General features: G+C 43.1%; 1 protein-coding gene across 2 annotated transcripts in view; it reads left to right on the top strand.

Annotated features, from left to right (window-relative positions):
- The window catches only part of VGLL1 (vestigial like family member 1), a 30,567-nt gene extending 15,545 nt beyond the window's left edge, over positions 1-15,022 (top strand). Inside the window, exons 3-5 of one of the 2 annotated variants that reach the window (XM_057719198.1) lie at positions 1,260-1,679; positions 3,563-3,622; positions 8,879-8,922. In XM_057719198.1, the coding sequence (XP_057575181.1) occupies positions 1,260-1,679; positions 3,563-3,622; positions 8,879-8,922 (524 nt within the window). Of the gene's footprint in view, positions 1-1,259; positions 1,680-3,562; positions 3,623-8,878; positions 8,923-14,889 lie in introns of those variants that run through there. The other variant, XR_009050466.1, reaches the window with a different exon arrangement.
- The last annotated feature ends 3,192 nt before the right edge of the window (positions 15,023-18,214 follow it).

The raw sequence follows: 18,214 nt of genomic DNA, 5'->3' as shown, positions 1-18,214 counted from the left end.
GGTTAGGGCTTGTTTTGCTCTTATCATCTGTATCATGTGAAAAGCTGGGGTGGTGGGTGGGGCACTCCAGTATCACTGAGCAGACCTCTCAGACAAAATCCAGGCAAACTGAATATTCAGGAGCGCTGGGAGAGGCGCATGAGGAGGAGAAGGGGGCCAGACAGCCTCTCCAGCCCTCCAATCTTCCTTTGTCTGCACACCCACGCCCCCCTTCATTATCTTGGGTAGATGAGAACCTCCAGGCTTTAAGCACCATCTGCCAGAGCTCTCTCCCTCCTCTCCTCCTGCCTGAGTGGGTGTTGAGAATGGGAAAAACATCCGTCCATGTCATGAGCTGCCCGAGACTCTCTGAGAACTCCGATTCAGCTGCTGTTAAAGGCACAATTTGAATAGTGTCTCTGAGACCAAAGGAGACTCCATCCCCAGTGGCTAGTCCATAAGAACTTTGCAAGAAGAAACTGAGTCACCACTTGACCTTGAGCATTTTGCTTTTGCAGGAAGAGGTCCAAACAACCACTTCCCTACCCATCACTGATTCCTTCAGCTCAGATCCCTAATTGGCTAATTTGCTTTGCTAACTCTGTCCAGTCTCTTAACATCCCCATGCCCCAGACCTCTCCTGAAAATGGAGTTTCAACCCCTAGACTTGTGTGATGCAGGCAAGTGTTAAACCCTTTATAAAGTTCGGTGGACTCCTATTTGGTGTATTCCAAACACCAGCTATAAAATAAAACCAAACAATGGCAACAAACAAACACAAATCACCTTTAACCAAGTAATTCTACTTCTAGAAAAGTTTCCTCGAGGGCCTAGTTGGACAAGGACACAAAGATGTATGTATGAAGATGCTCATCCCAGTGTTGTTACTATAATTGAAAAAAATGGAATAACTGAGCTGCCCAAGTACCATGTTTGTTAGTCATGTTACTGCCTTATGATGGGATACCTGCAGCCATTTAAAAAGCTAGTGTTGGCTCTATTCATTGCTACGGGAGGATGTTTGTGATATTTGAATACTGTTAAACAATATATGATGTGAAAACAATGTATACACGAATAGAAACAAATCTTAGAAACAGGTACACCTAAAGGTAGACAATGGTAATCTCTGGATACTATGCTTAGAGTGATTTTTTTTTTTACCTTTTCTACGTTTTTTTCACATTAAAAAAATAGTATACATTAACCAGAAATAAATTAAGCTTAATTCCATTTTGAAAACAATACACAAACCTGTCTTCTAAATCTTTCCTTCCCAGATAGTGACATGCCTCCAAATCAGTGGCGTTTCTCTCCCCAATGGACAAAGCCACAGCCGGAAGTGTCTTTTGCAAATGGCGCCACCAGCTGCAGCTTGACTGGATCTGGGCCCGTGGCTATGGACCAGTACCCACTGTCCCTGACTGAGAGCCCCTCCATGCAGCCTGGCGAGCTGAGGCATTTCTCCTCCCTCGCCAGCCCCAGCTTCCCAGAGCCCGGCTACCCTCATGTCTTTCCCACTGGGCACTTGGTTCCAGAGCCCCAGCCTGATGGGAATTATGAGCCCCTCCTAAGTCTCCTCCAGCCAGAGAGATGCCTAACCCATCCTCAGGAATCTGCCTCGTGGGAGGATGGCAACTCTGCCCAGACAGCCGGAAGCACGGGATTGCTCTTCAACCTGCCTCCTGGCTCAGCCCACTGTAAGGAAATGCCTCTAAATACTTGGAGAATTGCCTCTAATTGGTTGTGGTTGAGAGTGAGTAGGCATGAGATAGGATGTGAAGACTAATTGCTGCTACTCCAGCCATGGGGATTCTGAGGGACAGAATGTTTTTTGGTTTTTTGTTTTTTTTTGGCACACGGGCTTAGTTGCTCCATGGCATGTGGGATATTCCTGGAGCAGGGATCGAACCCGTGTCCTCTGTATTCGCAGGTGGATTCTTAACCACTGTGCCACCTAGGAAGTCCATAGAATGTTTTGCTTAAGCATTCCATCTATCTTCACTAGGCTGCATCGATAGTCACCATTTAATGACTACAGGGTTGCATAGGTAGCCAGACAGAATATTGGCCCAGAATAGTCACCCTGGTCTGCTGACTTGGACTTACCCTAGAAAAATGATGGGCTGCTGCCTAAAATCTTAGGGTCCAGCATTCACTTCACTTTGAACCACCAAATAATCCATTTGTAAAACCAAACTCAGTGATATACCTACAGGCTCAAAACTCTATTCTCCAAACAGGTTGACAACTTGCAATAATGCCAGACTCCTGGGCAAAAACAAGGGCCATCTATATCAACCATCTGCTCTGCACATTAAAATTCAAAGCGACAGTGGAGGCAACCCCCTCGCTGCCTGGAGACCGTCACGGTGCCTGGCTGTCTGGGGCTTCTGCTCCCTGACCCACATCCCTCCCCCAAACGAAAACATCCTTAAGGCTCACTCACTATTTCATTTACTCACTCACCAGGCAGATATTGAATTAGTACCTACTAGATGCAAAAACCCATCAAAAAAGAAGACTCCTTTCTTTGTAAATGGATGGGGGAAAATTGGCCCAAAATGTTCTTTTCAGCAAAAGAACAAGCCACTCTGCTGCAAGATTTGCCTTTCATATGAAATATTGGTAATAATAGATATCTATTTATAGTTTCCTGGGGCCGAGTCTCCATTCTCTGGCCTTCTATACTTTAGATGAATTTTCTTTTACATCTCCCTGGTCCATGCATATCTATGGTTCTAGTGTTCCATGCCTGAAAGAAAGTGCTAGAAGTTGCCTTTACTTCCGAACTAAGTTTATATATTTCACAAAGGGCCTGTTCGGCCTAGCCCTACCTAAGTCAGGTACTATGTTCCATCCTAATGTCGAAAACCAATTTCCCATTAAAATACCGCTCTGTCCTTCCCAGAGTTTGATTAGGCATGTACTTAAAAAGTAAATCATAAAATGTCATGCTTGGGAAACCTACGAGAATTCCCATCCTTGTACTCTTTTCCAAAAATCTGCTCCTGCTGGATTCAGAGGGGAAAATAAGGCTAACTGTATATATGCTTGTGCATACACGACAGAGCCCTGTCTTAACGGATGGTTAGAACACATGGCTGAAATCATCGCCTCCCAAACATAACAAGCCTATGCAGTTCAAATCCAATTCAGCAAAGATTTAGTGAGCAACTACTACATGCCAGGCACATCCTGGCAGAGCCACAAGCAGGCATTATCCTATTCCCAAAAGTTCTGGACACATTCTCAAAGAAATGTTGATCACTGGAGTCTCGACTGCTACCAACTCTTCACACTCTCCTACTAATGCAGATATCTGTTGTATTAATTGGTGAACGATGGTACAGGATCTGTTGAGGAAGTCAACCCTTGGTCAGAAGCACTGCCTGTAAGATGGGAATAAAACCCAAAGGGCCTTCAAAACAGAAGCGTCTCTGTTTTTGTAGCATCTGATAAAAGAAAATATGTCAGGTGTCTAGAAATTGAGGACCAGGCGATTTGGGTCTCTGGGGGGCTACTGGGCACTTTCTAACCCAGTCCTTGATTTCATTCCCAACCATGTTTTCTTCTTTCCTAGCTAAGAAAATCTATTTCCCCCCTGATGGTGGACAGGCCACTACCAGCCTTGCAGTTGAAAGTAAGTATCCGCTTCTGCCTTTAATAGCATGTCTCTGTATCCTGAGAACAAACTTCTAGCATAGAAACCAGGATCTCCAGCAACTGAAATGACCCTCATTTCTGTGGTTTAGTATTTTCACCCCTAGAATTGGTTTCATTTTGGTCTCAAAGAGCCCATGCACTTGTTATCTTGTAAAGTGTTTTCACCGTTTTCTAATTTGGCTATAAAAGCAATTCTATTGAGTTCTTTTATCTGAGCTGGATTGAAGCGAGGTAACCAAGGTGATGCAGGAAAATGAACAAATTCATGAGGGTTAGTCTGCTCTTTCCCAGATGTTCAGTTTTCAGCCTAGAACATAGGGCCACCCCAGGACTCTGCAATCAGAGAAAATGCCACCTGATACCAAAGGCTAGGACTCTGGGCCCATCGCTCAATTTGAAAGTGGTGTCGGTAAGAACTGCCAAATGAAGACAATCTCGGGGTTGACATGAAGATTTTCATGGCCTGGGTTCGAATCCAGCTTCATTACTTCCTAGCTTCAGGAACTTCACCACGGATGAAAATAATGCCCACCTCATCAGGTTTCTGTGAGGATTAATTGAAATAATATATGTAGATGCTTAGAATTTACATTCTAATGGAAATTCTCTCTTGTAAGCCCGGCACACCATGAAGCAGCAAAAAGTGCCTTTTGGGAGGGCATCCCAGGTGCCTTCAGCTGTTCTCGTGCTGTGTGTTTGAGAGGCATCCAGGGAAGAGCTGCCACCACGGCCCTGGGTCTCAAGCACTTTACACTTTGGTGTGGAGTGGGGGTGAGCATGATATATCGGCCTCCCTAGAACGTCCGCTCCTTGAGGGCCGAGACTTTGAGGGGTGCACTGCCCCATCCCCAGCACCTGCGGCCGTGCCTGGCACAGAGTTCAGTACATGTGCGTCAAATGAATGAGCGCATAGATGCTGGAAACAATAAAAGAACATTGAAAAAGGAAATGGTAAAAATCTATCTGCTAATAGAGTACAAATTAATTCTTTTTGACATCGTTGTGTAAAATAGAAACAAACAAACCACAAATCACCCTCAGGGAGGAATTGGCCATGCCCAAGTGAGGAGTTAGATTTAGGGTAGCATGGCTTCGTCAGGCTTCTTGGAAGTCTCTGCCCAAGGGGATGACCTCTGCTGACCTTGTAACGAATGAAATCAGGACTATCAAGTCTCCTAAGTACTTGTTAAGAGTTTATACGCTTTAAAATTGTAGGCCTTAGAATGACTAAAAACTTGATGCTTTCAATTGTTCATAGGCCCAAATTAACAGCAACACCACATATAGGTGGTGGCTATGAGCCAGATACCACACATGGCATCCCGCTCAGTCCTCACAATGAACTTGTGATACGTGTATGAGGACATCCTAGGGGCCTCACACAAGAGGTATTCAATAAATAGGGATTGAATGAATGAATGAATACCCATTTTATAGTTGAGGAGACTGAGTCTCAAATGGGTGAAAGGGCTTGCCTTAAGATCACACAGCAGCAAGCAGCAGAGGTATTATCTCTCTGCTCTCAGTGTCATATAATCATCAATATCGTAAATTACACTAAACATAAATCATCAAAAACAATTCCAACTTAAATCAACTGTACAATAGTGAAGATTAGCAACTGGTATGGTCATTTCACTGTATATGGGTTCACTGTCCACCTGTGGCCAGGACACTGTCCTGGAATGAGCAGAGGGGAGGCAGAAGGCTTGGAAAGCATGCAAAGGAGCAGTATTACTGTGAGAAAGGGCCAAAGAGATAAGCCTTTCATGCGGAGAGTAGTTGACAGGAGGTGGGGAATGGGTACCTGGCTATGCCAACAGCTCCTCCCCCACGTTGGCTATCCTGCCTCTGTGGCTCTGGGCAGAGGGACTGGGAAGGGGGTGACTTCCTAGGTGAATAAAAGGACCAGGAAATCCCCTCAAGGCCCATGTTCTTAAGAGCACACAGCCAGTCTCCCTGTCCTGCCTGATGCCGAGAACCACAGGAGAGCTCGTGAAACAGCCAGATTCTGCCATCACTTCCTGGTTGGGTAGCTTTGGCGTGGGACTCAGTCGACTATGTTTGATTCTTCATATATTTTGTATTAATCTGATTTGGGGAGGGGGTTTGTTTTTTGAGGGGGGGGTTGGTTTTCTTTTTCTTGCTGCACGCCATGTGGGATCTTAGTTCCCCGACCAAAGATCCAACCCGGGCCCTGGCAGTGAAAGTGCCGAGTCCTGACCACTGGTCTGCCAGGGAATTGCATATATTCACCTGATTTTGAAGTGAGCTGGATAAACCTTTCAGGAGGGATTTTGGTAGTTCTGAAACATTTCCTCTGTGAGGCTCCAGATAAATATTTGTCAAAGGAAGGAAACCAAGTCCCCTCCTACCCCTCCAATATGGCCTAGCCCTCGTGTGGGTATCACACATCCATGAGGCAGAGACCATGGGGAGACAAGAGCAATCTGCTGGAAGGGTAGCTGGAGAGACCTTTCTGGAGGGGACTCCCCAAAACTGTGGTGCCAAAATTTTTAGTGAATTTGATGTTTTTTAATCTGTATAAATAGACACTGATTCATTGTATATTCTTTCAATGTCTACAGATAATAATAACATTAATATGGCTATTTGCCAGATACGCTGCTCTTTTATTTACATGTATAAATCTAATAGTGTATAAAACTGTCTTGGTCCCTGCTCTCACAGAGTTACTAGTCTAGTGGGGAAGGCAGATTCCACCCAAAAAAAAAAAACAAAAACAAAAACAAAAAAAGAACAAAACAAAATATTTGCAAATTATGGTAAGTATGAAGGAAACATACCAAGTGTTGAAATAGGGAAAGATGGAGGCCAGCTTTGGATAAAGTGGTCAAGGGAGGCTTCTCTGAGGAAGTGATGTGTGAGGAGGTACCCGAATGAAGTGAGAGATGAGGTGAGCTTTACGAAGAGCTGGGGTGAAGATGGAGGGAGCTGCCCTGCCCAGGCCAGGAAATGAGTGAGGAATGGGAGAAACATCCATGTGGCCAGAGCACAGCCTGCAGAGGTGAACAGGGGCCGGTTGACACAGAGCCTTCTGGGTCATGGTGGGAGGTTGGATTTTCTCTTTTAAGTGACTCAATGAGCCATGGAAGGGTTTCAAGTGTGGTCCAATTTGCATTTAATAAGGCCACAGAGGCTGCTGTAGAGAGGATAGATTGGAGAAAGACAGGGATGGGAACAAAGGGACCAGTTAGGAGGCCAGAAGCATAAGCTAGTAGCCTCGATCAATGGCAGCAGTGGAGACCGAATGAAGTTAGTGTATTTGAGATCTATTTGGGGGGTTTAGCTCTTCGGTTTCCTGCTTGAGCAACTGGGTAGATACTGGTACGTGTATGGAAATGAGGAAGATTGTAGGAGAACACAACTCTGTTTTGGCCACATTCAGTCTGGATGCCTATAAGACATGCAAGTGGATATCCCTCTTCAACAGTTGTGTATATAAGGGTGGAGTTGTGTATATATTGGGTGAACTTTTGAGATTGATTAGTATAAAAATGACATTGGAAGCCATTGAATGATCACCCAGGCAGAGAAGAGAGAAGGGCAGAGGACAGAGTCCTGGAGTGTGCCCATATTTAGAAGTTGCGGACACAAGGACCCAGCAGACAATACTGAGAAGGAGCAGTCCCTGGGTGGGAGGAGAGCCAGGAGAGTGGTGTGACAGAAATTCAAAGAGGAGAAAGTTTCCTAACAGCGTGATCAACTGTGTCAAAGGCTTCCGAGAAATCAAATAAGAGAAGCCCAGAGAAATTTCGATTGGATGTGGCACCAGAGATTTTGATAGCCTAGTTAAGAGAATTTTTCATTATAGTAGGTGAACAGAAGCCACATGAGGTGGGTTGAAGAGGGAACAAGAGATGAGAAAGTGGAGACAGTGAATGCCAGTAGCTTCTTGGAGAAGCTTAGCATTGAGGGCATTGAATAGAAATAAGGTAGTAGCTACGGAGACTAGCAGGGTGGAGAGGGCCGTTTTTTTTTTCTGTAAAAGAAGGCAATTATTGGAGCCTGTACAAAGATGAAGAGATGGATGACAGAGGAGGATGAGGATAACTCCATGTGTGACGTCACTGAGAAGATGGCCAGGACGTGTGGAAGCATTGCGTTTACTAGGAGGAGGAGACATTCTACCATTGAAAGCAGACAAAAGAAGGAGAATAAGGACACAGATGCAAGTAGATTTGCAGGCTTGTTTGTGGGCAGTCTGAAATGTACTAATCAAATGATTTCTCATTTCTCCATCAACTATCAAGGCTGAGGTCACGAGTTCCAGTGGAAACAGGCTTGTGTGATTTTTGCTACTGCTGTTGGGTTAGTGGAATGCACAGGGAAGGCAGACGGTGAGGCTCATCTAGTGTTGAGATTTTGATGAGTATGCGTGATGGATGGAGAAAGAGGAAAAGGAGTTGAGGGTATTTGCAAGCGAGTGATTATACCAAGGGACCATGGTATCTAAGCTGCTCAAAGACGGAAATGGAGGCAGGTGGAAGGTGCTGGGTAGGGGAGGTTGATGGATTGGAGGATGAGGTTATATAAAAATATGGTGATAAGACTACTTAAGCCAATGATATTGGGAGGTGGTGGTTGGAGAGCAGATGTTTGAAATTGAGATGGCAAGGGCACCACCTGTGTAGGCCATGACAAGGTCTAGCATGTGACCATGGCAAATGGCTGGCTGAGGTGGCATGAGCTAAAGGTCATTAGAAGGTGAGGAGAATGACAAGAACCATGGAAGTGAGGCAAAATAAGAACCAATAGCTCCCTACGCCGTGGGTGCTGTTTTATCCTCATTCACAGATGGGAACATGGAGCATTAGGGATGTTAAGTAACTTGCCCAAAGTCAAGGTGAGTGCCAGAGTCAGTTTTCTCTGTCCTTGGTCTTACCCACTAAGCTAAGCTGCAGTGTGACCACACAATAATTCTACTCTACTCCATATAAAGACACTGCCTCTTTAACAAAATAAGAGCTAATGTTTATTGAGCATATCTGTGCCAGTCACTGTTCTAAGGGCTTTACATGTGTTTAACTCATATATGAGGTAGGTATCATTAGTATTCCCATTTACCAGATGAGGAAAGTGGGGCTCAGATAGGCTAGGTAACTTGCCCGAGGTCACACAGCTAGGAGTGGTAAGGTCAGTCAGGATTCAAACCTGGGCTCCTTGGACCCCAATCAGGCTTCTTCCTCGTCATGCTTATCCTATTTTTCAGAAATCCAGTCTCCAGAGAGAAGAAAAGGTCTGTTCTTTTACTGAACTTCAGTTTAAAGAAGAGAATTCCTTTTTCCAAACCTGCTTATGGTTTTCTACTATGAATCCAGAGGGCCTAGCGACATCGCTGTCCTTTTCTCTTTCTGCCACGAAATAGCACTGAGTCCAAAGCAACTTTCTGTTCTCCCTGAAATTCTATCCTTTTCCTTGGCACCTATGCCTGTGGCAGGCTTTTTTTTTTTAACTTGTTAAACATATAAGATGGCTAAAAGAGCTGTTCAGGGTGGGGAGCATAGGGCTCACACCCCCTACACCCACTGCCTTCCCACTTAGAAGTCAGCCACCTTACCCTCCATCAGCCAGGTCTTCCACATCAAGATTGACTGTGTGGTACCCAATGGGGTTGTCCCACTCTTCCAACTGAATAGAGGTTCCAGGAACAGCCTGACGCTTTCTAACTTTAACCAGACTATGGCCATCTTCCCTCCTGCCCCTACCAAAAGCAAAATGGAAGTGGGGTTGGCAAGGCCCACTGAGAGTGGCTAGAGGCAGGACACTCCCTGCATCCTCCAAGTCTGAAAGGAAGCTGAAAATGTCTCAGGCTGGCCCTGACAAATGAGATACTGTCACTTGGAAAATTTGATCCCTCAATTCCAAAAAAGTGATTCCAAATAGAATGGCTGAGCAATCTGAGAAGAACCTTGCAAGTTAGTAAGCAAACTGTCCCATCCCAAGCGGGGCCTAGAGTAAGTTCTGTCTCCAGAACATTTCTTAGAGAGGACTTCCATGACTTCCTGGCCATACCCCCTCTGAGGAGGAGGACCCTGGCATCCCACTCCCACAGGCACTCATCCGCACCTGACAGCCTTCCACAGGGGCCTGCTTGGCTGCCATCACCAGGGAACCTCTCCCGTAGTTCTTCCACTGTTGGTGACATTGGGAAAATAGTACCTTTCTCTTTTAGCACAGAACCGTTGGGGCCACCAGTGTGGATACCCACATGGGTCCAAGACTTTGCAGCAGGACTTCCATGCAGATTGTTTCAGATGAAATGACAATTTTTGGATTATGTTATTCTTAATTCTAAGTTCTTTCACATCCATGATCTCATGCAAACTTCCCAGCAACCCTGGCATTGACATGATTATCTTCACGTAATATATGTGGATACTGAGGCTTAGAGCTGGCCAATGACCTGCCCAAGGTCAGAGCCAGCGCTGGAACCCACGTCTGATCTCAGGGCTCTTTTTTTCTCTCTACCATAATTTTTATCAAGGATTACCATCAGGGTGGCTCTTAGATATTTTGTTTTCCCATCTGCTATGTAAATAAAGACCATAGCTCTTGCATGAGTGAATTGGTAACTTTGGCAATAATACAATAATTCTCTTGTCTCAAGCAATTTTTCCAGCGTGTTACATATGTTTCTGAGATTTACTAAGAGAAAAAAAACCTTAGCCAGTACATTTTCTCTCAAAGTTACGTCCTTTTTTAGGTGATGGTTGGGAAAATTCAGGTGGAGGTTGATTCTAGCACTTGGGATACATCATTATACAAGTGTATTTATCTTGGCTCTCTGTAGAAAGATTCATCTGTTGGAAGATAACATGCACCATCAGAATTGAACTCAATATGCTATTTAGGGAAATGATTCCAAGAGGGCTGGCATTCTGTGTAGCCTGGGTAATCTGATATTTCCCTGCAAATCCCTCAGACTGGAAGCACTTTCTTGAATAAAGTTGAAAGCAGTAATCAATTTTCCCACGTTAATAAAAAGGGAAGAAAAGGTCTGCCTCTGAAAGGCCCCTGCTCCTCTGAGACACAAGTAAATCCCTCCCCAGATCATCTACTTAATCCTAGACTTTGGTTTCTGTCTTTCTAGATCCATCCTTTTTAACTTTCCCACCTCACTTCCAAAAAGCTAACTTGAAAAGCATTTCTTTGACTCACTTTGGCATTTTACTCTTGCTGAATGCACGCACTCACACACATGCACGCACAGCCCCATGTATTATCTGTGGGGCCTCATCTACACTCCTAGTTGATAATCTTGTGAGATGCTAGTTGGGGAGGGGGCGGCATTAGCAGATCCATCAAGGTTTGAAACTGGAAAGTCAGGCCCAATAGGGTTAGCACCTATAAACCTCATTCACATTTTTCTCTACAGTTGTAAGAAAATGACAAGTGGCCCATCGACTCAGCTGCCACCCCTCCCCCCGAAACACACCCATTCCTGAACTTTACAACCTGAAAGAATGGAAATTGCTTCCAATGCATTGGAAACTCACATACTTGAATGATACCAGGGCTAAAAAAGCAATAAAAGGTGACAGTTCCCTTTTTCTGGTAGCAAAGGCTATCTTTAAAGAATTCCAAATAAGGATGTTGCTTGCAAAGCCAATTGAGACTTGTGTTAAAGCAGTTTTCCATTCTAAAAATCAGTATCACGTGGAACACTGAAAACAAAGTCACCTCTGCAGAGATAAAGCTCAGTAGTTATCTTTATATCACATCTTTCTCCCATATAAACAACCGTCTCTGCCCTTTCCATAACTGTTTCTCTAGCTTGACATAATTGAAAATAATTTTGTAAACCATTTGTATTTTCAAAATAATGCAACGGTCCCTATCAATTCCTTTAATAAGATTAGTACGATTTTAAAATAGTATGTCACTGAATTTTTTATAGATTAGTGATGATTATAGAAATGGACGGGGCTATAGAATTTTCATAAGGATTACAGTTTTATCATTATTTCTTATTAATTTAATTGAGATTAAACTAAGCCTCAAAGATCTTCTCAAAGAGAAGTTTGGTTATTTTTTTCCCTTCGTTTTAGTGATTCGGCATACTTGGAAGCAAGTTGAGTCTATTGATTTACAGCAGTTACAGTTACTTTTTAGGTGAAAACTGTGACCCTCCACTCCTCTCTCAAAATGATCAGCTTTTTCTTAATGCTCTTGCAAACCGGAACTGAATGTTAGGACACTTGGGTTCCAGTCCTGGTTCTTCCATATCATCTTGAATAAGTCAGACACACACACACACACCTCCCCCCAGGTCTCGATTTCTCTATGTGTAAAATGAGATGATCCCTGAGGACATTTCCAGCTCAGACAGCCTATATTTTGAAATACATGCAGTAGTTGTGACAAGACCTACCAACAGTCGCCGTAGTAGGGCTCAAAGAAGGACAGGGTTTGGCAAACTAAAGAACAGAAGGAAGAATTGGTGGCCATTGGTTGGCCATTCAGCTCCAAGAAGTGCTGTCAGCTGAGTGCCTCCACCCATTAGCACCATAGGATCTGCTTCAGCCATGCTTTTCGTCGGCAGCCCCCGGCCAATGACTGAGCATGACAAGGGTGCTAGGGCCTGGCCAACATGGAACAGAAATATTGGGCAGTATTTGGTCCAGGGTTCCTGTTGAATTGACTGAGACTTTGTCAGATCTGCATCCTAGTCTGAGTCTCTTCCTGCTCAATTCTGCTTCCTTCCCTTTTTGTCTTTTGCAGATGATTCTCACCAAGCCCCCATAGACTTCTCACATCTTTAACTTTCTCAGAGTCTGCTTTCTGGAGGACCCAGCTGACAATAGGGCAGTATTTTAAGAACAAAGACACAGAAATCTCAAGACTTGCTGAATAGATGACGATTAGACGAGTCTGGCTAGAGTGGAGCATTTGGGTTGATAAGCAGTTGAAAATCAAGCTGGAAAGTTAGATTGGGGTCAGATTAGTGAGGTTGATTGACATTGTCATGTGGACGTGGAGTTAAGGTTGGTGCCAGATTGGAGCTCCAGGTCAGCTCCATCTTCAATCAGCTACCTGGACCATCCTCCAGGCCAGCAAATGACTGTCTACTTAGCAGGAGATAGCTACTTCTGCAGAACCATGTGGTCTATATCAGTACCCACTGGACGCATTGTATCACCTGGGGAGCACGGTGAAAAGATATAGTCCTCAGTTCTGCCCTGGACTTACTGAATCAGAATCTCTAGGGATAGGACACCCCCCCATTCTCCTATCCGCCACCCATCCCCACCCCACCCCACCCCCTGCTGTTAGTCTTGGGTGTAAGCAAGTGTATCTGTTTCCTATTGCTGCTGTACCAAATTACTACAAATTTAGTGGCTTAAGACAACACACGTTGATTCTTTTACAGTTCTGGAGATCAGAAGTCTCTCTACATGGGTTTCACTGGGCTGAAATCAAGGTGTCTGCGAGTCTGCATTCCTTCTGGAGGCTTTACGGAAGGATCTGTCTCCTTATCCTTTCCAGTTTCTAGAGGCTGCCCACATTCCTCGGCACATGGTCTCCTGCCTTCCCCTTCAAAGCCAGCAATCTTACATCTCTTTGATCATAATTTCATAGCCCCATCTTCCTCTCACTCTCTTCTTTTGCCTTCCTCTTCCATTTTTAAAGATCCTTGTGATTACATTGGGTTCCGGTTAATCAGAATAATCCCCCTGTTTTAAATTGAGCGGATTAGCAACCTTAATTTCATCTGTACCCTTAGTTTCCTTTGCCATGTAACAACATATTCACAGGTTCTGGGGATTAGGATGTGGCCATCATTGGGGCTATTATTCTGCCTACCACATCAGGTTTGGAAACCACTGACCTATGTGATATCAATGTTTCTTCCTGAGGCTATATATCTGAGGATCTCTGTTTAGCAAATCTGCATGACAGAATTGGCAGTTTTCCTTTTAAATGAAATGACTACTCTCAGAAATATACATACTCCTCGACCTGGCAACTTCACCTCTAGGAATATGTCCAATGAAAATAATTTGACAAATGCACAAAAATTTAAGTACAGAGATATTTAACATTGCGTTGTTAATACTAGTGAAAAATAAGGAACAACATAAATCTCCAACAGTAGGGTATTCATTAAACAAATTATGTCCCATCCATCTAATACAACATAATATACAGCCCTTAAAATGGTGCTATAGGGACTTCCCTAGCTGTCCAGTGGTTAAGACTCTGCACTTCCACTGCAGGGGACGTGGGTTTGTTCCCTGGTCGGGGAACTAAGATCCCGCATGCCACACCGTGCAGCCAAAAAAAAAAAAATTATGCTATAGATCTATATTTATGCATGAAATGCATATTATTAAGTACAAAAGCTATATACACACACTGCACACACACATATACTTTAAGCTCATTGTAAAATATACACAGATAATTAAAATAGGTTAATTGTTTATTACAGTATGGTTAGTAGTAGCAAAAAAAAACGAGGAGTGCTCCCAATTCCTGTCAAAAAATTGGCTAAATAAATGATAATACATCTGTCAATTGAACACTATGGACCAGGTATAAAGAATCAGGTAGATTTCTATACACTGGTAAGAAAACACATCTAAGATCCATCATTAGTTGAGAAAGGCAGGTTACAAAATAGCCAGTTTACTATTATCCTCTCTGTATTTTTTGAAAAAAGAGATGTGTGTGTGTGTGGAGTTGTTGCTTTGCAAAATTCTGCACAATTCCAGGGGTACCAGTCACATCCTATCATGTGATATTCCACGTGACTAAGGCTCTCTGAAACACAAGGTGTGTGCATGTACATGCATGCCTGCAGGTATGTTTGTGTGTATGCATATGTATATATGTATACGCACAGTATATGTATACAGTATGGTGCATTTTTACATGCGTAGGAAATGCATAAGTAATTCCTGGGAGAATCTCAGACAATCTGTTAATGGTACTTTCCTTTGGGGAGTGGGACTGGGGAGACTGTGTGTATTTGTATGTGGTACTGTTGATCAGGGAAATTTTATTTTTCATGTTATACCTTTTTGTGCTGTTTGAACGTTTTACAAGCATGTGCTGCTTTCATGGGAAAACAATTTTAATACATATCTTATGCAGAAAATGTTTATAAAAATGAACAGTGGTTATCTCTGAGTGGGGTGATAACTGTGAAGCAGCAAAATATGTTCTGTTCTTTCGAAGCTTCCCTGATAACCCAGACCAATTCTCTTTTCGAATCAGGATTTTTGTAAGACTGGAAGAGAATCATACACTCCTGGGAGCAGACACAGCCTCAAGAGATTACCAAGGCCAGGCCACTGTCTTCAGATGGATAAATTATTTAAGCCATCCAGGACAAATCATTGCTTATCAGAAGAGTGTTAATAATCTTCTTTGGGAAATATTAACTACCTGTATTCAGTGATTATTTTCTGTCTCAATTAGTTACAGCTCTATAGAAATAAAAATGAATTTTAAAAAACATGTATTGTCTGTTATGAAGTTACTTTTACATGCATTGTCACATTTTGATCCTTATAGTGACCCTGTGCAATTGACGGATGAGGAAACTGAGGTTCGGGGAGAGGTATATATGTTGCCAAACAGGGAAGGAGGGAGGGAATGAATGTTTAATGAGCACCTACTATGTGCTAGTTACAGTATATAACTTACCTTATTTTATCTTCACAACACATAGGTGTTGGTATTCCCACCTTGCAGATGAAGAAACTGAGGTTGTGCGAGTTTCAGTCATTTCCCCTAGGGCCACTGTCAGTTAGTTTCAGCTACTATAAGAGGTTGCCATAGACTGAGTGGCTTAAACAACAGAAATTTATTTCTCATAGTTCTGGAGGCTGGGAAGTCCAAGATCAAGGCACAGGTAGATTCAGTGTCTGGTGAGAGCCATCTTCTTGCTGTGTCCTCAGGTGAGGGAAGAGGTGAGTGTGTTTTCTGGGGTCTGTTTTTTAAGGGCACCGATCTCATTCATGAGGGCTCCACCCTCATGACCTTAATTACCTCCCAAAGGTAATCCACCTCCAAATACCATCACAGTGAGGGTTAGCTCAAAACATAAATTTGGGGGGACATAAACATTCAGTCTATAGCAGCCATACAGCTTGAAAATTCACAGAGCCAGAATTCCAAACCAGCTCTCCCCTTTTTTAGAGGAAAGTGTTCTCTCTATTCATCCACTTTGCAACTTTTCCCTGGTGAGCCTTAAATTCCCTTGACCTCATCCTTCAATTCAAAAAAGAATTAAGGGACTTCCTAGGTTGCACAGTGGTTAAGAATCCACCTGCCAATGCAGGGGACACGGGTTTGATCCCTGCCCCAGGAAGATCCCACATGCCACAGAGCAACTAAGCCCATGCACCACAACTATTGAACCTGTGTGCTGCAACTATTGAAGCCCACACACCTAGAGCCCATGCTCCACAATAAGAGAAGCCACTGCAAAGAGAAGCCTGCACACCACAATGAAGAGTAGCCCCTGCTCACCACAACTAGAGAAAGCCTGTGTGCAGCAATGAAGACCCAACACAGCCAAAAATAAATAAATAAATGTTTATTTAAAAAAAAAGAATTAATTTTAACTTTTTATTTTTATAGAATACAGAATCCTGCATTTCAAGGTCTCAAAACTTCTGCTCCCAGCCCTTGCGGGCAATGATGGTGGCAAACAGTAACTCAGCTCTGAGATTTGGGTCAACAAAAGATAAAAATATCCCTTCTTCAGGATCATTCTTTTGTTTCCAAGTAGTGGGCAGGGAAAGGGAAAGAGCAGTTTTGTGACAATTATTCCTTTCAGTAAAAACTTGGCTATTAGTGATCCCTTGATAAAACCTGTTAGAGGCGGGGACGAGGAACGGGGAGTTGTTGTTTAACGGGTAGAGTCTCAGTTTTGCAAGATGGAAAGTTCTGGAGATCTGCTGCACACCATTGTGAATATGCTTAACACTACTGAGCTGTACACCCGGAAATATCTAGGATGGTAAATTTCATGTTATGTGCTTTCTACCATATTTGATGTTTAAAAAAATTTCTGAGAGAGCTCTGGGAAATTTTAAATGATGTCCCAGGAAGAAAAAAACAGTGTATTATGCTGTAACAGTGCACACTTGTTGCTGGCCCTCCCCCCATTCTTATAGTCAATGCAGACCTAGAATCTTTAGATTGCAGACCCGAAGCTATCGTCCTCCTAACAAGGCGAGGAATCAAGCCACAGAGCTCATAATAATACCACAATGAGGGAGCTGACCATTTCCTTGCACCTAAAATCTATGAAACAATCCACAATGACCTGAGCCCGCAGAAATTCTCTCTTTTTTATAGCTGTTTTGTTAAAAAATTTTTTTTAAGATTTTTATTTCTTTATTTGGCTGTGCTAGGTCTTAGTTGTGGCACACGGGATCTTCACTGAAGCATGAGGGATCTTTAGTTGCGGCACGTAGGATCTCATTCCCTGACCAGGGATTGAACCCAGGCCCCCTGCATTGGGAACACGGAGTCTTAGCCACTGCGCCACCAGGTAAGTCCCAAGATTCTCTTAAAGAACCATTCACTTAAAAAATATTTATGTGTCAGCTATATTTGGAAGCACCACTAGATGGTACAAAAACCTAGTTTTCTGGTAATGATTTGCTCATGTTGTGAAGGCAACAGCAGAGGATTTCATTGGAAATACTCTGAATATATCCTTCGTGAAGTTGGAAAGCAAAATACATTGAAATAACATCTGGCTAAAATAGCATGACAATCTCTTTGTCTGTTTGCTTGCGTGCAGCTTGCTAATGACAGAAATAGGACTTTGGGGAAGACAATTGGGATACATTTTCAAAATTTCCCAACCCCTTCTCTGGGACTTTGTGTCTTCAAGCCTAATTGCAATGGTGATCTGTCCACTCTAACTGGCTTAACCTCAGTAACTTCTAGAATTATTGAAATTATGATAGAAGCAATTCCAACCCTAGGTCAGAAGGGTTTGGTAACTTGAGAGTATATTGTCTTTTTCACTGAAAAGAGAAACGCTTTGGAGTTTCAAAAAAAGTAGCAGGATTCCATTTATATATAGTTTTTAAAAGAACAGACAGAACAAATCTATGATGTAAAATGTCAAGGTTCTAAGTGGAATAAAACTAGAATTTAAAAATGGAAGCCAAAAGTCAAAAACACAAACCTTGGTGTTAACATGTCTGCTCACATCACTGACATTGAGTTTGAGTTCATCCTCAAAAGGTGAAAGTCGGGGCTTCCTAGGTGGCTCAGTGGTTAAGAATCCGCCTGCCAATGCAGAGGTCACGGATTCGATACCAGCTCCAGGAAGATCCCACATGCCGCGGAGCAACTAAGCCCGTGTGCCAAAAAAAAAAAAGGTGAAAGTCAGTCTTCAAGACTCCATTAGTTAATATCATAACAAAACCATGCAGAAAGTTCCAGAAATTCAGGTGCAGTTTCCTGTTCAGAGACTAACATATTTTGTGATGCAAAAAGAATAATCAACAGATGTTTTAACCAGGCAGAAATCCAACCAATGAATTTTTCAGACTTCGTTATTGTTACCTGT

Source organism: Hippopotamus amphibius, chromosome X (assembly GCF_030028045.1).
Source record: "Hippopotamus amphibius kiboko isolate mHipAmp2 chromosome X, mHipAmp2.hap2, whole genome shotgun sequence".
Lineage (NCBI taxonomy): Eukaryota > Metazoa > Chordata > Mammalia > Artiodactyla > Hippopotamidae > Hippopotamus > Hippopotamus amphibius.
This window is presented reverse-complemented; position numbering and strand designations above follow the sequence as displayed.